General features: G+C 38.8%; 1 protein-coding gene across 1 annotated transcript in view; it reads right to left on the bottom strand.

The window, feature by feature from the left end:
- ablim2 (actin binding LIM protein family, member 2) overlaps window positions 1-24,931 on the bottom strand; it is a 393,205-nt gene that overhangs the window by 147,237 nt on the left and 221,037 nt on the right. Inside the window, exons 8-11 of the mRNA XM_060832673.1 lie at window positions 22,338-22,396; window positions 13,266-13,343; window positions 8,081-8,227; window positions 5,683-5,715 (exon numbers count right to left, since the gene is read on the bottom strand). Coding sequence (XP_060688656.1) covers window positions 5,683-5,715; window positions 8,081-8,227; window positions 13,266-13,343; window positions 22,338-22,396 — 317 coding nt within the window. The remainder of the gene's footprint in view (window positions 1-5,682; window positions 5,716-8,080; window positions 8,228-13,265; window positions 13,344-22,337; window positions 22,397-24,931) is intronic.

Here is a 24,931-nt window from a genome sequence, read left to right as displayed (position 1 = left end):
AACTGAATCCATCAATTTGATATTTTATAGCTTCATTCCATAGTGCTCCAACTAGGTATTGGGGAAGATTAAAGCCTAGCCACAGACAGTGAAATAGTTATTAACTTTATTCCTCACCATGGCAATAGCCTGAGGTCGAGGACTGATTATAACCTTGTTATACTTGACCCCTGCCACACCCCAACTTTCATTCAGACAACCTGCTATTATCTCTTTAACATCATCCAACTGCATTCCTGCCTGAGCTCATTTGCTGTTGAAATCCTCATTTATACCATCGTTCTCTCCAGAATTGACTGTTCCTTGCAATGTGTAAGCTCTCATATTCAACTCTCCACAAACACAAATTCATCCAAAGTTTTACTGTCTATACTTCAATCTGCAGTGAATTCCATTCACTATTGTACCTATGTTAATCGTGCTCCAGGTTAAACAAAGTATCAATTTTAACATTCACATCTTTGATCACAAATTCCTCCAATGACTACACACCTTGCCCATCACTGTAACCTCCAGTGACCCTTCTTCAGAACTGGTTCTTTTTGTTCATTTTGTAACCTTGTTACTCCTAGGCCCATTCTTCCAAGAGGTCTAACTTTATTCACAAGTCTGTTGTATGGAACTTTATCAAATAGATGCCCCCATATACAACTCAAATCTTACCCTCCTCAAACGCCTCTGTTGCCTCAAAGAACTACATTAAGTTGGTTAAATATGATTTACCTTCAACAAATTCATTCAAGCTTTCCCTAACTAGCTCACATTTGGCTAAAGGCTTATTAATTTTGCCTCAAATTATCATTTCTAGAAGCTTCCCCAATACAGGAGGTTAAATTGACTTTGTTGTTCTTGTTAGGATTATCCTCACACACTCTTTTGAACAAGGATGTATTGTTGAAACTCTCTAGCAGTACTGAGAAAGTGGAAAATTATGGCTAGTGGCTCTAGTTTCCATTCCAACTTTCCTCAGTATTCTTGGATTTACCTCATGTGTTCCTGGTGCCTTATCAACATTCAGTACAGGTTATCCAATACCTCCTCTTCATCAATTTCAACCCCCTGAATGATTGAGTGTTGTGGGAATGTATTTATTTAAACCCTCAACCATGTTCCCCATTTCCATGTGTAAAATCTCATTCTTTTCTCTGATCAGTTCAATCCCTCCTCATACTACCCTATTATTCCATCAGTTCAGTTGGCTGGATTGATGCACAATGATGCCAACAATATGGATTCAATTCCTGCACTAGCTGAGGTTACCATGAAAGTCCCACCTTTACCTTTGTCTGGGGTGTGGTGATGTTCAGGTTAAACCCACCACCAGTCATCTCTTCTAATGAGAGAGCAGCCCTATGGTCTGATAGGCATATAAAGGGAAGATCACTGTTATCCTATTATGTTAATTGCCAGTCATTACACACACTCTTTTTTCTTCATCAATGCTAATGATTTGGATTTGTTTACCTTTGAAGGAATACACTCCTCTTAACTGTTTCCAATCTAAAGACATCCATTGTTCAGCTCATATTTTGTCTAACATTCATTTCTATGCGATTGTAGATGACTTGCCCCCAGTTCATCATCTTTATTTTGGATTGCTCCTTTTCTATAACCAACCCAAACTTTATGACATGATCACTGTTCCCTTCATGTTCCCCAACTGAAACCTTGATACATATTTCCCACCTCATTTGCAAAACCAGGTCTCGTTGTGTTTCCTTTTTTGTTGTTCTGGATACAACTAGAGTGGTGGGAACATTGATTTTTAAAATTTTGCAAACCAATTGTGATTAGATCAAGCAAACAGCAGCCAACTGCTGGTGTCAATTCAGATGACAATTTCTGGGTGTATTTATCAAACAGGTCAATTACTAATGAATATATTTGATGCAACACTATTTTATCACTGCATCAACAAAATATGTGTAATGTAAAATGCACATTTTCCTTAAATGCAATTCAGGAAAAAGAAGCAAGATTACTCCAAGACGTGATAGTGTGTGTTTTGGTTGTGTACATTGTAATGTAAGTAATTAATTAATTGATATTATAGCAGTTCTGTTGTAACATTAACTTTCAAAAATTCGCTGTAAAGATGAGCTGGAACCAATGGTCTGTTTCCATGGTGTATAACTTTATGACTTGATCAGATGTTCTTTCTTTAAAGTTACAGTTGACAAATTTATTCATTTTGTCCTAGAATAATATAAATATTCTGTATTTAGGGGTTACAGCATCCAAGGATACTATTTTAACCCAACATATTTAGCCCCAACCAAATAAGAAAAATGCATTTATATTTTGGAATATTGGATTCAAAATCAGTTATGAGTGAATTCAAAGTTCTGACTGTTATTTGCAGTACTGACTAGACATCTATAAATGTAAACTAGAATCCAATACATATGTATTTTACACTAAAATGATTCTTAACAATCTCAACTGCCCATTGACTATTTTGGTTTTATCTCATCAACTTAGAATGACACTAAATTCAATTCCAGTTAGATGGCGGTGGAGCATGGCTTCTGAGTCCAGGCCTCGTCTGCTCCCCTTTTCATTATTTCTCTCTCTTTTCTTTTTTTCTTCTTTCTTTTGTTTTTCTCTTTTACTTTATTTACCTCTAGCTAAAGAAATCAGTCATGACAACAGCATCGGCAAATGGGCCCAACAGTATGGACTCAAGTAGGCTTTGCAACACGGACCCGTGATAGTGGCATCAGAGGGATGTTTGGGTTTCTGTCGGTTTATTTATTGATAAGCAGTTATGGCGCCAATTCACGGCTGCTTTTGCAGAGGTGCATATGGCTTCCAAGTGGAATCTGCATCCAGCTCAGATTCATGGAGGCAGTGATGGAGGTTTGGACTTGGTGGCATCTGCAGTGACTATATTAGCAAGGTGGGACCAAAGCAGACTCATGGTGTTGGCAGATTCAAGTTTGAGCCAGTGTGGTATCCGGTGGCATCGGTGAGGCCTGAATTGGCATCATCTACCAAGGTGGAGATAAGATGGCGCCAAAGAGTGGCAACTTTTGTTCCAGTGGGGACTCGTTCTTGGCCACCAGGCCCATGGCAGAGCACTTTGCAAGAAGGACAGTAAAGCTGAACACATTTTCTTTATTTCTTCTTTTTTCTGCCTTCACATTCTATGTTTTGGGTTTACCTTTCTATGTTTTAAGTTGGCACCAGAGAGTGGCAAGACAATATAACATGTATCTTGTCACAAAAGACAAATGACAATAAATAAATAAAATAAATAAAATAAAATGACTGGTAGCTTAAATGGAGAAGTTTATATATCTGGCCTTAGAGCTCTTGTTTCCCAGCTTGGTAGTATCTTCAAACCTGACATTAATGCATTTCAAAAACTCCACATTGTTCTGAATCAGCAAATCAATTACCTGGATTGATGATGAACCATATTGCTACTGTTAGAATTACTCTGTTATTTAACCCAGTAATTATTTATACATGCCCAGTAGCAATGACTCGTAAATGTTTAGCATAGTTTTGTTTTTAAATTCAGTATAATATCAAGAAATTAATAATCAAGCAAAATTGAATAGCATTGTATTAAATCTGTCATAAAGTTTACAAAGTACTTAATTCGGAATTTGAAAAGCAATGATATTTATGTAGGTAAGATTCTGTAACGGAACAAATATAACTAAATTGTGCCACACCTGATGTGTAGATTTATGCCAACATGCAATACAAGGTGTCCAATTAGTAAATCTAATTATTTACAGCAAGTTTACATAAATCCCTCTGTAAATCACAGCAAAAGCTAGGAATGTTAAAGCTTATACATTGTTAAAAATGAGGCATGAAATCAAAATTATTTTTCTTGTCTTTCTTATACACCTAAAGCCAAACTTAAAAAAGGAATGTCAACATATGCAGCATGAGAAGAAAGCACTCATTGGTTGTACTATAATTAACATGGAGGCGCAGCAGAAACTACTGACTGTCAATGTTAGTTGCTCATTAAACTCAGACCAGGCAGAAAGGCTGCAATTGGTCAGGAGGTCAGGGAGAAAGCAGCAGGGACTGGAAGTTTCCATAACTCTTTTTTCAATAAAAATGGCATTGTGTATGTAGGTAAAAAGAATTTGTCCAATGAACATATGGGACTAAGGATTTGTTAAGTTATTGTATTGAGGTTATCAGTATTAGATCAGCTTCCTATTGATGCTGTCGGCAGTTAATCAGAATTTAAATCTTCATTAGTGTTTCACAAAACAAATCTGATGACATCATCTAGTTTTGCCCTTCTACATTTAAATATATACACACACACACACACACACACACACACACACAGAATGAGTTGGACATTTTCCAATTTATGGTCTTGACATTTTTCAAACACTACAACATTGCTCAAAAAATGCATTTGTGGAATCAAAAATGAACTAATCTTCTTCTGCATACTTGAACTTTGAAGGCTTACTAAATGTGCACTTTGAAAGTATTCAAGGAAGTTGTAATGTCAAAAGAAGTAAATAGAACACAAAAGTACTGAACAATTAGCATTGTAAAAGTGCCCTAGTTTCCAACTGACCCAATTCAAGGAACTGCCTATATTTTCAAGGGGAAAAACCTGCATCTCAAAGTACATCATTTTGTAATCATTAAAGCCATGATAAAAGTTCACATGATTAGTTCTGTGCCTCATCTTATATAATTCTTATTTATTGAATCAGGCCAACAATATCACTCACAATAAGACTATCAGACTGACGGCTTATTTTTACACTGGGAATAAATGTCTGTGTTGCAAGGGAATCTGAAAACATGCCCATCACAGCACAATCGCATTATATTGTGCTGTGACATTCAGTGACTCATTACATTTTCTTTTAAACAAATTCAAATTATGACAATTTCCAGAGGAAATAATCCTGCACATAATTCTTGTGCATTATCATGTTTCCAGAGACCTTTGGGATATATTTTGACTTTTATCGACCATATAATATACCAGTGAAGCATATCACCTACCATTGTAAAATGTTACCAATTTTATTCTACTGGTATCCTTCCATTTCTGTTAATGGCCTCCTATTTTCTTTTATTTGAACAGAAAATTCCAAATCCAATTGTAAACTGCTTTCCAAGAAAGAAAGAATTATGAAATAATTTTTGTTTTCTCCTTGCTTGATAAAACTTCATACAAATATTTTCAAGGGCATTGAGTAATATTTATTTGATTAATTTAAAGTGTCTTTCCTTCTTAGATTGCAGGTTATTGCTAAAAATAATTCACAGCAGAGTACAAGTGCATATTTTGAGTGAATGTAACAAGGTTCAATAATTAATCCAGAAGTCTGAATGCATTTCAGTATTTCCTCTAATTCTCATGTCTGAACCAGAATAAATAGACTGAAGGGTCTGAAAATGGTGATGTTGGATGTTGTTCCTCCTCGTAATGTTTACTGGTAAGTTTGAGACAGACCTTTCTGTATTCTAAAAGGCCACTCAGGCGTTATATCAGTAGATTAAAACTCAAGACTAGGTTTCTGCAATCATCCTACTGAAATTACAGCAGAAGTGGACCAGAATGTACATGTTATAGCTTGGGTATGGGAAAAACAAATGCTTTACCTCCCCAAAAATCATTTATTTTTCACTTCTATGATGACAAAAAAAAGATACAAAAAGGAAGAATCTAACGTTTACCTCAGTTGATGTTGAGCAAAGCAGTCGATGTGACTAGGAAAAGGAAGAAATATATTTTGTTAGCTCTTAGAACTGTTCTTAGATTAAAGTAAACACACAGAATAGCTGCAAGAATACAGTACTATAATATAGCTTGGTACACAATAAATAGTGCAACAATTTTATTTATGCCATTCCTAAAACAAATTGTAGAATGTAAAGTAAATTAACGAATTCCGGTATAAAGTGCTCTGAATCATAACAGGAGACACTCAAAAAAAAGGAACTTAGTTGAAACAAAGCTGAATGATTAAATGAAGTTCAATAGTCTTTGAAAGAAATACTCCAAAAAAACCTTGAATATTTGAATACACTATATTCTAAAAATAAATATATTTAAGTCAAAATTGATTTTCAATTTTCTTTAGGCCATCAGATTCTCAAACGTTTTGAAGAATAACCAAGAGGTATCAAATGGTGTCCATAAATTGTAGATAGTATTGTGATCTTTTACAATTTGAAGTACAGAACCATGGTGTTCTGCCAGCTATGTTACAGCAATCACTACTGATCACTGTTTGACTTAGTAGCATAGGATGGTAACAGCTAAGGCCAGACAATGAATATTATGGCTCTAATACTAATGAAAGAGTGGATGATACAGTTAGGTACCAAAGAAAACCTGTAAATCCACGTAATGTGGAATTCCATTTAGTTGCTGGGTTTCCTGAGCCCTCAGAAATCCAGCCAATTATCATTAAATGCAATTCAGATTTGAAAGTATCCCATGGAATATAATTTAATGCTTCCGGCATCTTGCTGCTTGAGAATGGTACTTGGACACATCATTCTACCAAACATTGCACAAATGGTTGATGTATTTGTGGCAGTTGTGATTGTATTACCTGGCTTTCTTTAAATTTAGTATTCCCCAAACTTCTCCCACTCATTGTGGAGGTAGGATTTTAAACACTTGCCCACTCCACACCACCACCACCCCCTCCAACCCCCACACAACTATGTCTCAGATCACAAATTCCAAAAACTTCCTTCTAGATTACATGCTGCTAATGAAAATGTTCTTCAACATTAGACACAGAAAATATAGCATAACAATTGCAACATTTTAAAAGATAACTTTTTTGTTACTAACAGATGAGATTTGAGAAGAGTCACTAGACTCCTCAGATTATTTTTAAAAATCCTACTTGAACTTTAAAAAAGTTACCAGAGTTTCCACACTTGTCAAATATCCAATCAAAGATTCTAAGGTAAGAATTAAAAGAGAACACAGCTCTGCCTTTGCTACTTATTTGCATACATATCAAGTTCAAAAGGCTTTTGCCACTGTCCTCATTTGCAAATTTCAAGTTTGTATACCCCTTAATTAAATTTTGCATCTAACTAGATCCTTAGCTTTATGTTGCTAAGTATTGTAGGCATATGAATGAACAAGCCAGAGGTTGTGCAGAATTTTGCATTAAGTTTCTTTAAAACATCTTGTTGGTCTTTATCTGAATTAGACAAGTTCCTCTTATAATTGAACCATTTCTGTTTTGACAAAAGCTCTTTTTGAAATGGCTCTTTTCATGGAAGAAGCTAATAGCCGACTGTATTTCACAATTAACACATCTTATCACAACAAGTACACTTTGAAGCCACAGTGAAAGCAGATATGAGTTGATAGTGAAATTCTGTCCTGATTTCAGATGAAGTCAGAGTTGAGAAGTACATAAAGTAGCTTTAAATTGAAGCATTTGTTTATGCAATACTTACACAAATACTGAACATCTAATCAGCAAACAAGAAAAACAAACTTAGTGGAATGACAGCCTAAAAGAGTACTAATTCAGAAGGTATACAAAACAAAACTGATTTTACATAATGAGTAGAACAAAGGGATTCTTTGGCATGGATTTGTCCTGGACAGATAAATGAGAAGGAATGTCACGGCAACTTTAGCCACATAATGTGGCTCACTTTACACAACAGTTGCTCAACTGACAGCGCAAAACATTCAATTAATTATTGTTCTGAATTTGGTCGGAAATAACCAACATATAAATTTGCAGCCAATTTTAAAAAGTATGGCATAATATGCCAATTCCCACAGACTTCCTCTGAAGAGAAGTGCAGCTGGTTCTTTAAAATACAGCAGATTAAAGGTAAATTTATCCTTATCTGCATTGATATATTATCTTAAAAATCATGAGACAGTTATCTGCTGTCCCTGATAATTTTAGTTTGCGCATTCTGTGTTAGTTCATCATCAAGACAATTGCTTTACTAATTGATTAGCACGATCATGAATTATTGTTCAAATAAGTGCAATGGAACTGTCCAGTATAAAAATCCAAACCTCATCTTTAAAAAATTTTCAAATTCAAGAACTCTTCAGGACCGCTGAGTTGTTCAGTACCTCCCCAAGTCTATGCCTATCAATAGTGGAGTAATTGATATACGGTGTATAGGAGATCATGTCAGGACGATCAATATTGTAAATGGCCTTAACTTTAGGAAGAGCTGCCAAATCCTTGTAGTCAAGAATCTCATCATCTAGCTTGGCCTGAGAAAGGAAGAACAAAGAAAGATACAAGAGATAATGATCAGGGATTGAAGAAAACAGAGGAATAAAAGTAGACAGATAACTGTTTCAAAATGTTGGACCACTAATATGTTTTTAAGAAAAGCTTAGTTTCAAAGGAAATAATTGAAATGAATAGCCAAGAGACTTTTGAGTATATATGTTGCATAAATAATTACTTAGCTATATTATATATATCATGGTCATGAATTTATTCAAGTTGCTGCTGCTCCATTGTTACAACTTTGCTCTAAGTCCAGTGGAAGTTTTGTTTATGCAGGTAGACAATTTTTCAGAATGCTTTTGACCCAAAGTTATGGCAACGCAAAAGGAACAACTCCAAGTAAATTTGGGAACGATGTCTCTTGTTAATCTTTTCATGTTTAAATACTGCAACATTGTTACAGGATTCAACTTCATTCATAGATTAGATTACTTAGAGTATGGAAACAGGCCCTTCGGCCCAACAAGTCCACACCGACCCGCCGAAGCGCAACCCACCCATACCCCTACATTTACCCCTTATCTAACACTACGGGCAATTTAGCATAGCCAATTCACCTGACCCGCACATCTTTGGACTGTGGGAGGAAACCGGAGCACCCGGAGGAAACCCACGCAGACACGGGGAGAACGTGCAAACTCCACACAGTCAGGGGGGAACACATCCAGTTTAGATAAGGCAAACATCTCATTTCAATGCTCTGTACTAAGACTACACTCTATATTAGGACTGTATTAAGTTTCCAGAATCTAAAATCATGCAGGGACTTTATAGGGTGTCCTGGTAACATCCTGGTGTTAATTATGTTAAATATCTTTAAGAACAGATTATTCTGTTACTTAGCAATGTATCAACCAATTGCAATTGCTCAGCAGAACTTCTTCCCAAGTACAGATGTCCAAAAAAATGGTGAAAATTTCTGCAGGAACTACACAAGTAATTATTTAAAATAAAAAGATTAATATCACACAAAATAGCTGGAAGATAGAATTAAGATGATTGTGTATACTCGATGCCTTTGTATACCAGTATCACAGTGTAATTTCAGAGTTCATACATTTTCAAGTAAAAATGGCTATTAATCTCAACTTGAATTTAAAAAAAATAATTAAGTTCACACATTTTTCAGACATTCACATCACTGTGTTTCTATGTTTTAACCAGACAATGTTGATTCCACATGGGAGGCAGTGCCACATGACACTAGCTGCAAGGCTCTTCTCCGCTGATATACAAATTCCTCCCCCTTTTCTTTACATTGAATTAGTTGTCTTCTTGAATGTGTGTGCATAGATCTGGTCAGGAGTCATCACTGGAGTGCTGCTTTTATTTTCCAAATCAACAATGGTGTGTACTTCTTGCTGAGTCATCCAATTCTCCAGAAATGGAGAGTTTGAGCTAGAGGGAGCGGCTGAATAGTCTGGGGCTTCTTTCCCCGGAGCAGCGGAGGCTGAGGGGAGAACCTTATAGAGGTTTATAAAATCATGAGGGCATGGTTAGAGTGAATAGCCACGGTCTGTTTGCGAAGGTGAGAGTGTCCAAATCTAGAGGGCGCAGGCTTAGGGTGACTGGAGAAAGATTTAAAAAAGGATCTGAGCTGCAACTTTTTCATGCAGAGGGTGGTGCATGTATGGAATGAGCTACCAGAGGAACTGGTGAAAGTAGGTACAAAAACAAAGTTTAAAAGGTATCTGGATGGGAATATGAATAGGAAGGGTTTAGAGGGATATAGGTCAAACACTGGCAAGTGGGACTAAATCAGATTGGGATGTCTGGTCAGCATTGACAAGTTGGACCGAAGGGTCTGTTTTCATACGTAAGGCTCTATGACTCTCAATGTAGGGTGCAACATCTTTTGGTGCTCCATCGGACTGCAGTAGACATGGGGAGACAAAGCCTCACACCTTTTTACAGCAATATCTGTGAATGGATAAATGGGTAAATGAGTCGAGTAGTAGGGCAAGTAAGTGAATTGGGTGAATGAAGTAAGTGAGCAATGGTCTGGAGATGGGTGGGTTGAGTGGCAGGTGGGTAGGATAGTGGGTGGATAAGTGAAGTGGCAGGTTGGTAAAGTGGATGAGTGGATAGGTGGATTAGGGGAAGTAGTCAGGTTTGCTGGGGCAGGGTTTGGAGCTTAACATGGTCATAAGACATAGTTGCGTAAGGTCAGGGAGAGGGTGACATTTGGAATATTCAGAGGATTGAATCAGATTGGGGGAATAGAAGTCATCACATCAAGACGTCCACTAACTGCCAGCACACATCTTGGGTCACACATTTGCTCTCCAATGTTCCAAAGACAGGAAGATCTGGCCAAAGCATCTTTCACAAGATTAATTTGTAACCGATGGATTTTCAAGACACTTGAACAGCACTCTATAGAAGGACATGTGTGTTCGTGTCATTAATTACATCTACGTTTAAAAATATGACGAGAAAATCAACAATTCCGGTTGAAAGGGATGTGGGATAAAATCTTGTACTCAAAGTATTGCAGAAAGCATGCAAATTTTGTGCTATCTGCTCACTTCCAAGATTGTGATGTTCATACAGCACTAAACACACTGCTAAGCAGTTACGTGTTCAACAGGAAGCTCAAATTTGTGTGAGACAGGCAGAAGTTATAGCTAACCCTCCTTACTTAAAGCCAACAAACAGCTTTTAATGATAAAAAAATCAGGCTATATCAACTCATTTAATTACCTGAAGAACAACTGAGCAGGAGCAGGAAGAAACCCCAGTAACACAATAGTAAGCCACAAAAAGGGCTCCTAAATTCTCCAAAGCAGCAGAGGTCTCCATGAAGGGGCTCGAAAGCAAAGTTGTGGGGAAGCCCTCCAAGTAAACTCTGTGACGTATGTGGGAGCAAGTAACTGTGGACACCACTGCTACATCAGGCCTCGAAGACCTGGATCCAGTCCAACTGCCACTCCTCAGCCCACTGACCCAATTATAGAGTCATAGAGATGTACAGCACGGAAAAAGACCCTTCCGTCCAACCCTGTCCATGCCGACCAGATATCCCAACCCAATCTAGTCCCACCTGCCAGCACTCGGCCCATATCCCTCCAAACCCTTCCTATTCATATACCCATCCAAATGCCTCTTAAAGTTTGCAATAGTACCAGCCTCCACCACTTCCTCTGGCAGCTTATTCCATATACGTACCACCCTGTGTGTGAAAAGGTTGCCTCTTGGGTCTCTTTTATATCTTTCCCCTCTCACCCTAAACCTATGTCCTCTAGTTCTGGACTCCCCGGCCCCAAAGAAAAGACGTTGCCTATTTACCCTATCCATTGATCAAGATTTCCTTGTAATCTTAGAAAACTTTCTTCATTGTTGACCATACCATCAATTTTGGTATCTTTCACAATCTTACTAACCATGCCTCTGATATTCTCATCAAATCATTTACATATATGACCAACAAAAGTGGACCCAGTATCAATGCCTCTGGAACAATGATGTCACAAGCCTCCAGTCCAAAAATCAATCCTGTACCACCACCCTCTGTCTCTGATTGTAAAGCCCATTTTGTATCCAATTGGCAAGCTCTCCCTGAATCTCATGTGAAGTAACTTTACTAATTAGTCTACCATGTGGAATCTTATCAAATGCTTTACTACAGACCAACTAAACAACATCTACCACTCTGCCCTCAATCTTTTTGTTTACACCATCAAAAAATTCAGTCAATTTTGAGAGACACAAGTTCCTTCACACAAAATCTGCTCACTATCCCTAATCATTCCCTGCCTCTCCAAATGCATGTAAATCCTACCTTCTGCACCACTGATGTCAGACTCACATGTCTATAGTTCTCAGGCTTCTCCTTACAGTCTCGTTAAATGAAGGCACAAGGGGGGCGGCATGGTGGCTCAGTGGTTAGCACTGCTGCCTCACAGTGCCAGGGACCCAGGTTCAATTCCCGCCTCGGGCAACTGTCTGTGTGGAATTTGCACATTTTCCCAGTGTCTGCGTGGGTTTCCTCCAGGTGCTCCGGTTTCCTCCCACAGTCCAAAGATGTGCAGGTTAGGTGATGTTAGATCAATGTTATCTAATGGCTGTCATGATCTTGAATTGCTGTATTCTGCCTATTTCAGTGCATACATTAAATGCTCATAATAACATCCTTCATAACATGGCATTCAGTACTAGAAATCATTGAGAACATTGCCCCCACCATTTTTTTTCCTCAACCACCTCATGTCAAACCAAATTGAGTGGCATTATAACTGAAGGATGTGGCAATAAACTTTAAACAAGGAGGCCCAACAAACTCATGGTGGACCATTAAGCATTTATTATTGATTCAGAAACATCTAGGCAAGAGTCAAGATAATATTTGTGAAATTTGAGTACAGCTTCAGGATGGTGACCTAAATATCTGACAAAATCAAAAGAACTTTGACTTGAAAATATATAAGCACTGAGGTCATGTCATATGATACAGGTATATTTATCTGAAATCCACCTTCATTAATAAGGTGTCCTGTAATTATTAAGCAAACAAATATTTTTGTTAGTTTCATATTTATTACTTGCTTAAGAAATTAATTCACTCAAAAAAGTAGCATGTATTTGTGAGTTGGATGTTTTAGTTTCTTGATTTTATAATCATCACTCTTTGCAACCCCAACTCAGTTCAAGATAGGTAGCTAGGTTTGCGTACACCTTCAAACGCACACAAAAGGCTGTATTGTCTCATTCAATGTTTAAATATCTAGAAAATCCATCTGAGATTTATAGCATTCCATATGTGGCAAGTCACAACATTCACTACAAAGAAAGATACTGATTTGATACATGGGATCTCCTTATTGGGAGATAATTATTTCTGTCCCATGTGTACTTTGCTCTATTTACTCTGCCATTTCTTATATGTACCAACTTTCAAAGTATTCATTTGTATTGAAAAATGTATATTCAAGTTATGGCATTACTGGAGATATTCAGTAATATCTGATGTCTAATATGAATATCTGATGTCTAAAGAAAATTATTGAATAAACTCACATATATTAAACGGCTTGGTGATCCTGAGGCACTGGAGGCCGGAGGAGATGTGATACTCTCAGAAGAAGTATGAGTGATCTAGAGGCAAAATATTTTATACGGAACACAGATATCAAAATTAGAATTTATATATGGAAAATTAAAACTCAAAATGTAATGCTTTAATTTTCATATGAAGTAGTAGTTTCCTGACTTCACAATTATTCAAGGTCACATTCTGATTCTGATAATCTGGGGCAGCACGGTGGTTCAGTAGTTAGCACAGCTGCCAGGATCCGGGTTCGATTCCTGCCTCGGGTGACTGTGCAAACTCCACACAGACAATCTCCCCGTGTCTGTGTGGGTTTCTTCCGGGTGCTCCGGTTTCCTCCCACAATCCAAAGCTGTGCAGGTTAGGTGAACTGACCATACTAAATTGCCAAGTCAGGGTAAACATAGGGTTGAGGAATGGGTCTAGTGGGTTACCCTGCAGAGTGCCGGTGTGAACTTGTTGGGCCAAAGGGTTTGCTTCCACACTGTAGGGATTCTAATTCTATTCTAATCCTTGAAGGCTCAGGAGTTTTGGTCAATCCATCATCGTGTAAATCCCAAGCAGAAATCACATTGAATGTTTTATTCGTGAAGTACATCATAAATCATATTTCTTCCTTGTATTTTCTTCACAAAATATAGCTTTGAAATAAATGATATAATTAAATTTTAAAGCTATCAAGACATACAGTAGAGAGAAACAAAAGTACTTCAGTGGTAGTCTACCTGTGGTAGTCATTGGCAAATTGGCACAGGCAGCTGGGAGGAAGAATTGAGAGTGTAGAGAGTGTACTTAGGACAGTTTCCTGGATCAATATGTCGTACATCCAATCAGGCTAATTTGGGGTGTAGGTTTGCTTGCTGAGCTGTAGGTTTGATATCCAGACGTTTCATTACCTGGCTAGTTAACATCATCAGTTGATGATGTTATCTAGCCAGGTAATGAAACGTCTGGATATCAAACCTACAGCTCAGTGAGCAAATCTATACCCTGAACCTCAACCTGAGCTACAAACCTTCACAAACCTTGTGAAAAGGCTAATTTGGATCTCGTAATGTGCATTGAGGCAGGTTTAATAAATGAGTATCAGTGACCATAACTTGGCAGAATTTAGCATTCAGTTCCAGAGGCAAAAATTTGAGTCAGAGATATTGTGCTAAACTTAAATAAGGCTGATTACATAGGGACAAGAGCTGAGTTGGCTGCACTGAATTGGCAAAGTAATTTAACAGAAGAAATGCGTGAGGAACAATGACAAATATTCAAGCAAATACTTCATGACTCACAGCAAAGATGAAGAAGGAAGTTGCTAGAAAAGGGATAAACCAATCACAGTTAACCAAGAAAGTTAAGGATAGTATTAAATTAAAAGGAAAATATACACTGTGGCAAAGATTATTAGTAAACCTGAGGATTGGGAAAATTAAAAAAGCCAAAAAAAACAAACAAAAGGGAAAAAATAGACACATAAATACAGACAGTAAGAGCTTCTTTAAATTTATATGAAGGAAAAGAAAGGTCAACGTGACAACAGGCCTTTTAGAGAAGGAGGGGAAATAACAATAGGGAAACAGGCAATGGCAGAAGATTGAATAAATGCTTTGCATCGGTCTTGATGGTAGTGGATATTAATAGCCCTCCAAAAATACTAAATAATCATGGGGCACAAGACAGAGTGGAAATGAGCACAATAACTATCACTGGAGAAATTAATGGGCCAGAAGGCTGATAAGTTCCTTGGATCTGATACGTTCTGGAAAAGTCCCAAAGGATTGCAAACTTATGAAATAATGCATGGCTTAAAAAGGGTGGACGCTGAGAATTTTTTTCACCAGGCAGGGATACTAGGACCCATGGGCAAAGCCTTAGAATTACAGGAGGTCAATTTAAAACTGAAATGAGGAGATATTTCTTCAGCCAGAGAATGGTGGGCCTGAGGAATTCATTGCCAAGGAGTAGAGTGGAGGTCGGGACATTAAATGTCTTCAAGGCAAAGATTGATAAATTCTTAATCTCGCAAGGAATTAAGGGATACGGGGAGAGTGCGGGTAAGTGGTGCTGAAATGCCGATCAGCGATGACTGAATGGGCGGAGTGGATTTGATGGGCCGAATGGCCTGTGTAACACACTTATTCCAACCGAGGGGCATTATTGGCAGGACAAAAGGGAGGGTTAACAAAAAAAAATCATTAGTCAAGTAGCTTAACATCACTGAGATATTACTAGAGTCTGTTAAAAAAAATGCAATAGCAAAGGATTTAGAAACACAATAAAATCAAGCAAGCTCAGCACAGCCTCATGAAGGAGAATCATGCCAAACTTATTACAATTGTTTGAAAAGGTAACAAGTAGGATAGGTAGTGGGTATATTTCAATTTTCAGAAGATGCTTGATAAGGTACCATGAATTAAGCTACTGAAGAAGGTAAGAACTCATGGTGTTGGAGGTAGTTTCTTAGAATAGACAGAGGATTGGCTAACTAATGGAAGACAGCAAAGTGGAGTAAGAGGGGCATTTTCAGAATAGTGACTTGTAACCAGTCGTGTACCCAGGGATCGGTGTTGGCATTATAGATATTTACAACACATTAATAAGCTGCATGAGGGAAGTGAATGTACTATAGACAAGTCTGCAGATGATGCAAACAGTAGGTGGCAAGGCAAATGGTAAGGATAATACAAAGTGTGCAGAGAGCAAACATCTTTGCAGGTGGAATATAAAGAGGGAAAATGTGAGATTATGCACTTTTCAGAAAGAATACAGATAGTGAATATTACTGAAATGGACAAAGACTACAGAAAGCTAAAGACAGATAGACTTGGGAGTCCTTGTTCATTAATAGCAAAACATTTTAGTGGGTAATATGGAAGGCAAATTGAATGTTGGTCTTTATTTCAAAGAGAATGGCATAGAAAAGTAGGGAGTTTTTGCTAAAATTACATAAGAAGCCAGTCAGACTACAACTGTATATTGTGAACAATTCTGGGCCTCTTATTTAAGAAAAGAGGCTTGTAAAGATATTGGAGTGGGAGGGAGAGGATCTAGTTATTGTGGTCCACGTTGGCACTAACAACATAGGCAAGGCTAGGAAGGAGGACCCGTTTGGAGAGTATCAAGCACTGGGAAGGAACTTGAAGAACAGGTCCTCGAGGGTCACAATCTCTGGATTACTGCCCAAGCCACATGCTAATTGGCATAGGGATAAGAAAAGTAGGGAAGTAAACACATAGCTAAGAGATTGGTGTGGGAAAGAGGGATTCCATTTCATGGTACACTGGCATCAGTTTTGGAACTAGAGCAATCTCTACTGATGGGACAGTCTCCACATGAATCGATCTGGAACCAGTGTTCTGGCAAAAAGGATAAATAGGTTGGTCACTAGGACTTTAAACTTGCGAGTCAGAGAGAAGGGAAAGGGAAAGCAACAGGGAGTATGGAGTCAAGTAGAAAGAGAAGCAGCAGGTTAGCATGTGTGCAGAGTTGAAGTTCAAGGCAGACTAGGAATGAAGCAAAAAGAAAGGATTACTTAGGACATATTACTAGAGTTGTTGGAAATCATGAGGATAAGAAAATTAGCAATAAGGCACTTTACCTGAATGCTTGTAGTGTTTGCAACAAAGTACATAAATTAACAGCACAAATCATCTTGAATAATTATGATGTGGTGGGCATCACAGAGACGTGGTTGCAAAGCGTTCAGGACTGGCAGTTAAACATCCAAGGATTTGATCGAAAAGACAGGGAGGTGAGCAGAGGGGGCGGGTTTGCCTTGTTAGTTAAGAATGAAATTAAATCTATGGCACTGAATGACACAGGGTCAGATGATGTGGAGTCTGTGAGAATGGAGTTGAGGAACCACAAAGGCAAAAAAACCATACAGAGCGGTCAGGACCAGGGGCACAAGATGTACCAGGAAATAGATCGAGCATGTCTGAAATGCACGTCACGGTGATCATGGGGGACTTCAATATGCAGGTGGACTGGATGAATAATGTTGTTGGTGGATCCAAAGAAAGGGAATTCATGGAATGCTTATAGCATGGCTTTTTGGAACAGCTTGTGATGGAGCCCACAAAGGAGCAGGCATTTTTGGACTTAGTGCTATGCAATGAGCCAGACTTTATAAAAGATCTTAAAGTAAGGAGACAGCAGTCATAATATGGTAGCATTTAGTCTGCAGTTCGAAACAGGGAAGGCAAAATCAGATGTAATGGTGTTCCAGTTAAATAAAGGTAATTACAAGGGTGTGAGAGAGGAACTGACGAAAATCAAGTGGAAGTAGAGCCTAGTGGGGAAGACAGTAGAGCAACAATGGCAGGAGTTTCTGGATGTAATTGAGAACACAGTAGAGATTCATCCCAAGGAAAAGAAAGATTATTGGGGCGGGGCGGGGGGCGGGGTGGAATTAGACAGCCATGGCTGAACAAAGGAAGTCAGGAAATGTATCAAAGTAAAAGAGAGTAGATTGGGAAGACTACAAAAACAAACAGAGGATAACAAGAACAGAAATAAGGAAAGAGTGGATCAAATATGAAGGTTAGCCAGCCAGTTATATTAGAAATGATAGTAAAAGTGTTTCTTATGTATCGAAAGAAAAACGAGACATAAAAGTAGAAACTGGGCTGCTCCAAATTGATGCAAGAGGGCTAGTGATGGGAAATATGGAAATAACTGAAGAACTTAATAAATACTTTGTGTCAGTCTTCACAGTGGAAGACATGAGTAATATCCCAACAATTAAGGAGAGTCAGGGGGCAGAGTTAGTATGGTAGCTATTACAAAAGAGAAAGTGCTAGAAAAGCTAAAAGGTCTAAAAATTGATAAACCTCCCGGCTCCGATGGGCTACATCCTAGAGATTTGAGAGAGGTGGCTGAGAAAATAGCGGAGGCGGTGGTTGTGATCTTTCAAAAATCACTGGAGCCAGGGCAAGTCACAGATGATTGGAAAATCACTGTAGTAAACCACTTGTTCAAGAAAGGATCAAGACAAAAGATAGAAAATTATAGGCCAATTAGCCTAACCTCAGTTGTAGAGAAAATACTTTAAGGATGAGATTTCTAAATTCTTGAAAGTGCAGGGTCAGATTAGAACAAGCCAGCATGGATTTAGTAAGGGGAGGTCGTGCCTGACAAACTTGTTAGAATTCTTTGAAGAGGTAACTAGTAGGTTAGACCAAGGAAACCTAGTGTATGTTATCTATCTAGACTTCCAAAAGGCCTCTGATAAGTTCCCTCACGGGAGGCTGCTGAGTAAGGTGAGGGCCCATGGTATTCAAGGTGAAGTATTGGCATGGATTGAGGATTGGCTGTCTGACAGAAGGCAGAGAGTTCAGTACAAGGTTCTTTTTCGGAATGGCAAATGTTTACAAGTGGTGTCCCACAGGGTTCAGTGTTGGGGCCACAGCTATTCACTTTATATATTAACGATCTGGATGAAGGGACTGGGAGGCATTCTGGCGAAGTTCACCGATATACGAAGTTAGGTGGACAGCAGGTAGTACTGAGGTGGTGGTGGTGGTGGGGGGGGGAAGAGAGGGGAGGTGGGGGGAGCTGCAGATAAATTTACACAGTTTAGGAGAGTGGTCCAGGACATGGCTGAAGAAATTCAATGTGAGCAAATGCGAGGTCTTGCACTTTGGAAAAAGAATACAGGCATGGACTATTTCCTAAATGGTGAGAATTCATAAAGCCAAAGTACCAAAGGGATCTGGGGGTGCTAGTCCAGGATTCTCTAAGGTTAATTTGCAAGTTGAGTCCGTGATTAAAAAAAAAATGTAACATTGTCATTTATCCCAAGAGGGTTGGAATATAAAAGCAGCGATGTGCTTCTGAGACTTATTAAATCTATAGTTACACCCCATTTAGAATACTGTGTCCAATTTTGACACCCGCACCTTAGGAAGGTCATACTGGCACTGGAGCTTGTCCAGCAGAGATTCACGCAGATAATCCCTGGAATGGTAAGCCTAACATCCGATGAATGGCTGAGGATCCTAGGATAGTATTCATTAGAGTTTAGAAGGTTGAGGGGAGATCTAATAGAAACTTTCAAGATAATGCGTGGTTTAGAAAGGGTGGACCCTGAGAATTTGTTTCTGGTAGGTGTGGAAACTAGGACTCGTGGACACAGCCTTAGAATTAGAGGGGGTCAATTTAGAACAGAAATGAGGAGACATTTCTTCAGCCAGAGAGTGGTCGGCCTGTGGAATTCATTGCCAAACAGCGCAGTGGAGGCCGGGACATTAAATGTCTTCAAGGCAGAGATTGATAAATTCTTGATCTCGCAAGGAATTAAGGGCTGTGGGGAGAGTGCGGGTAAGTGGAGTTGAAAAACCCATCAGCCATGATTAAATGGCAGAGTGGACTCAATGACCAAATGACCTTACTTCCACTCCTGTGTCTTATGCTTTTCGAAGATAAATCATCAATGACATTGCAAAACTTTAAAATCATCAATAAAAATATGGGTGAAAGTCAGAAACAGGAAAGGAGCAGTCACTTTATTGAGAGTTTTCTACACCCCCAAAAGCAACAGAGGGGCAGACTGGGAGGCGGATTTAGGAAAGGGGCAGAGGTAACAGGGCTGTTGTGACAGGTGACTTCAACTTCCCTAGTATTGAGTGAAACCTCCTTTGTTTCATCAGGTGTGTCCAGGAAGGATTCCTGACTCAATATGTAGATAGGCTGACTAGAGGGGAGGCCATTTGTGAGAGAGCATTTCATTGATAGTGATCACAACTCCCTGAAGTTTATTACAGTCATTGAGAGGGATGAGAGCAGACGATATGGGAAAGTATTTAATTGGCACAGACGATATGGGAACGTATTTAATTGGGGGAGGGGGGATTACAATGCTATTAGGCAGGAACTGTAGAGCATAAATTGGGAACAGATGTTCTCAGGGACATGCACAACAGAAATGGGGAGGTTGTTCAGGGAGCACTTGCTTCAAGAACTGGATAGGCTTGATCCACTGAGGTAAGGAAGGAAGGGATGGTAGGGTGAAGGAACCTTGGATGACAAGGGATGTGGAACATCTATTCAAGAGGAAGAAGGAAGCTTAGTTAAGTTTGAGGAAGCAAGGCTCAAACTTGCAAGGTAGCTTACCTTGTAAGAGGGCATGAAAAAGTTTTGGCGGATAGGATTAAGGAAAACCCCAAGGTGTTCTACACTTATGCAAGGAACAAGAGGATGGTCAGAGTGAGGTTAGGGCCAATCAGGAATAGTAGTGGTAACTTCTGCCTGGAGACAGAGGAGGTGGGGAATGGGGTCATTAATGAATACTTTGCTTCAGTATTCACTAGTGAGAGGGACCTTGTCATTTGTGAGGACAGCATCAAACAGACAGATGTGCTCAACAGGTTGATGTTAAGGAGGAGGATGTGCTGGAAATTTAGAAAAACATGACGGATATCCAAGGTTACTACAGGAAGTGAGAGAAGAGATTGCTGCACGTTTGGCGATGACCTTTGCATCTTCATTGTCCAATGGAGTAGTACCAGATAATTGGAGGGTAGCAAAATATTATTCCGTTGTTCAAGAAAGGGAATAGGGATAACCCTGGGAATTAGAGACTAGTCAATCTTAGTGGTGGGCAAATTATTGGAGAGGATTCTGAGAGACAGGATTTTTGATTATTTGGAAAAGCATAGTTTGATTAGAGATGGTCAGCATGGCTTTGTGAGGTCATGCCTCACAAGCCTTACTGAATTCTTTGGAGATGTGAGAAAACACATTGATGACAGCAGAGCAGTGGATGTGCTGTAAATGGATTTTGACAAAGCGCTTGGTAATGTTCCCTTTGGTAGGCTCATTCATAAAATAAGGAGGCATGGGATACAGGGGAATTTAGCTGTTTGGATACAGAATTGGCTGGCCATCCTCTTGTTCCTTGCATAGGAGATGGAAAGCATTCAGCCTGGAGCTTAGTGACCAGTGGTGTTCTGCAGGGATCTGTTCTGGGACCTCAATTATTTGTGATTTTTGTAAATGACTTGGATGAGGAAGTGGAAGCGTAGGTTAGTAAGGTTGCCGATGACACAGAGGTTAGCAGAGTGGTGGATAGTGTGGAGGTCTGCTGTAGGTTGCAATGGGACATTGACAGGATGCAGAACTGGGCTGATAAGTGGCAGATTGAATTCAACCTGGAAAAGTGTTAAGTGATTCAGTTTGGAAGGCCAAATTTTATTGCAGATTACAGGGTTAAAGGCAGGAGTCTTGGCAATGTCAGGGAACAGAGGGATCATGTGATCCATGTCCATAGATCCCTCAAAGTTGCCGCCTAAGTTGAAAGGGTTGACTTTCATGAGCAGGTGAAATGGGTTTAAAAGCAGTGAGGTTATTCTACAGTTCTATAGAACATTGATTAGACCACATTGAAATACTGTGTTCAGTTCTGGTTGCTTCATTATAGAGGGGATGTGGAAGCTTTAGAGGGAGTGCAGAAGAGATTTACCAAGATGCTGCCGAGACTGAAGGCATGCCTTATGAAGAAAGGTTGAGGGAGCTAGGGCTCTTCTCATTGCAGCAAAAAAGGATGAGAGGTGACTTGATAGAGGTGTACAAGGTGATGAAAGGCACAGATAGAGAGGATAGCCAGAGAATTTTCCCAGGGTGGAAAATGGTTATCATGCGGGGGCATAATTTTAAGGTGATCGGAGGAAGGTTGAGGGGAGATATCAGAGGTAGGTTCTGTCCACAGAGAGTGGAGGGTATGTGGAATGCACTGCCAGCGGTGGTAGTAGAGTCACATACATTAGGGATATTTAAACAACTTTTGGATAGGTATATGGATGATAGTAAAATGAAGAGTATGTAGGTTAGTTTGATCTTAGATTAAGACAAAAGATCAGCACAACATCGAGAGCTGAAGGGCCTGTACTGTGCTGTACTATTCTATGTTCTACGTTCTAAAAAAAATTCTGGCAGAACTAATAAACAGCAATAAATTTTTAGACTTGAACAGAAATAGTAGGGAATGATGAATATTGATACTTTTTAAAAAGTTAATAACAGATTTTATAATGTTTCTTTCTCCTTACCTTCTGCTTTTCTTCTGCCCTGGCAGCCTGTTTACAGACTGGATGCCAGATTAAAGTACCTGAATCAAATTAGAAACAAACAATAAAGTCATAGCAATGAAAAAATATTAGTAATTATCCACTTTCTCTAAATAAAGTGAATAGTTTTGTTAGTTATATTTAAATTCACACTTTAATTCTACTTATTTTACAGCTTTACTTCTGTTCAACAAAGACCCCAATGCAACTAACCTGGGAGAATCATCAATAGTGTTTTTACAGCAAATTAACATTATGTATATGTTTAGGAAATATATGCAACTAGGAATTCTGTTTGCTATTGTAATAGGTCTGAGCTAAAATGAATGAATAACTCCAAATGGGAGGATTACAATACATAAGTAAAAATGTCTTTTTTTGGAACACTGACCACACCAGTTGGCATTTAGTGAAGAACAGAAATATGTAAAATGTACCCCAATATAGAAGTAAAATATTACTTTTTCAGAAATATATTTTGAGCTATAGGAAATCCAAGTCAGGGATAATCCTGCAAAACAGCCTCAAAATTTGGCTCTTGGATCTCTAAAAAGTGGAGCTAAATGTATCATTTTGCCAAAGATGTCAAGTCATTCTTAAAAATACACAGCTGAACAGAGGTTCAGCAGTAGGAAGAACAATCTGTCCCCACCACATCCCCACTGTCAGTGTGTATAGGAGAGGTATATGATGGATGGGCTGCAAGCAAAAATGGGTGCTCCCAAATGTAAGCCTCATGGTCTTAAACCTAAACTCCTGGCTCTTTGATATACTGGGTATAAGAGAGCCAACATAGGAGTTACTGCTGCCAAAATTTGAGAAAGTTGACTTTGCCCGAAATTCCATAAAATTAGCGAGATAGATTGCATCAAACAGCAGCCAGTAGTTAAAGAAGGTATCTCACCATCTAGGAGAAAGTGAGGACTACAGATGCTGCAGACCAGAGTTGAAAAATGTGGTGATGGAAAAACACAACAGGCCAAACAGCATCCGAGGAGCAGGAGAATCGACGTTTCGAGCATAAGGGCTTATGCCCGAAACAACGATTCTCCTGCTCCTTGGATGCTGCCTGGCCTGCTGTGTTTTTCCAGCACCACATGTCTCACCATCTATCTCGGGCAAGTAGGAATGAAAAGTATATACCAAGCTTGCCAGCGACATCACTGCTTTTTCATTTGATGCATAAATAAACCAGAAATGGCCACTGGTATTGAACCAAACCAGATTGGTATTGAGGTGCAAACTGGAGTGAAAATTCGAGGAAGAAAGCAGAGCACTGGATTAACTTGCTTATTTGCAGAACTGCATGTACTTAAAGCGATGATTGGTATATTGTAATGAATAGCAAATTGGCTTATGCAACATAGGGAAAAAAGAAGCTAGTATAAAAGACCTAATAGAGTCCTAAGTTAGAGCATAGAGGAACACCATTGTCTGAATACAGAGAACAGATGGTTGTAACCGAGTATAGTCTCTAACATCCCAACTATCTCTCACCTGTTTGAAAGTTTAATGATCTCACTCAGTCAGCAAAGTCTTTACAAAAGGCCAAAGAGGTAAATAGTTGACTAAGAGGGAAGCACTCAGATACTTACAACAAAATAATCAAGCTTTGTCTTTTGGTGGAACATGAACCGTTCTCCTTGTACCAGAAACAAAGTCATCTGCCAGCACCTACGTGGTATTTTGTACCATGTGATGTGTGCTACCATATCAAAGTACTTGACACTTGGCATTCCTTCCACAAACTCTGACTACATGACTTTTACAATGACTTAGAATATATGCCACATTCATCGCAATTAGTTTATTCAGATATTTTTACTTGTTTTCCCATTGTAAAGAAAGTTTATTTTTATTTTTGTTATTTGCAAATTTGTGGGCTGAAATGAGAAAGAACTATTTTAAAATCAGCAACTCATGAATAGGAACTTCTGACTTATCTCCCAGTTTTCCCTTACCCACAACTTATTTCTTCCTGTCTGTTTGAAAGTGTATGTGTAAGTAGGAAATTAAAAGGGGATTAGAGTTTAATTTGTAGTGGCACATGCTAATGGTTTATGAGAGATTACTTACAGCTAGAGTTTAATTACTTGTAAAAAAAAAGTAATTCTTGTTAAGTGCAGAACCTGGTCCATGCTTCTGTCAACCTGTGTCCAAAAATTAGATAAAATGTGAATTTTAAACTCTAACTTTTGTGACAATTTCAGGTATAGCAAGGCATGATACCCAGTGAGCCATTAACACTAATGTTACCAGCACAAGCATCTATCCCCTTTCTCTGATATACTTATCTAGTGTACTTTTAAATGTATCTATACTATTCACTTAGACTTTCCCTGTGGTTGTGAATTCTACATTCTTACCACTCTTTGGATGAAAATGTTTCTTCCCAGTTATGGCAGCCCCAGTTATGCTCATTCCCATAAGTGAAAACAGTCTTTCTTCATCTACTCTGACAAAATTTTTATCAAGTTAACGACCTCAGCTCCCAGCCTCTTTGTTTCAAGAGAAAAAGAGACCTACCCTGCTAGAAATTCTTGACATAATTCTATGCTCAGCAGCTTTCATTTACA

The sequence above is a fragment of the Hemiscyllium ocellatum genome, chromosome 1 (assembly GCF_020745735.1).
Source record: "Hemiscyllium ocellatum isolate sHemOce1 chromosome 1, sHemOce1.pat.X.cur, whole genome shotgun sequence".
NCBI lineage: Eukaryota > Metazoa > Chordata > Chondrichthyes > Orectolobiformes > Hemiscylliidae > Hemiscyllium > Hemiscyllium ocellatum.
This window is presented reverse-complemented; position numbering and strand designations above follow the sequence as displayed.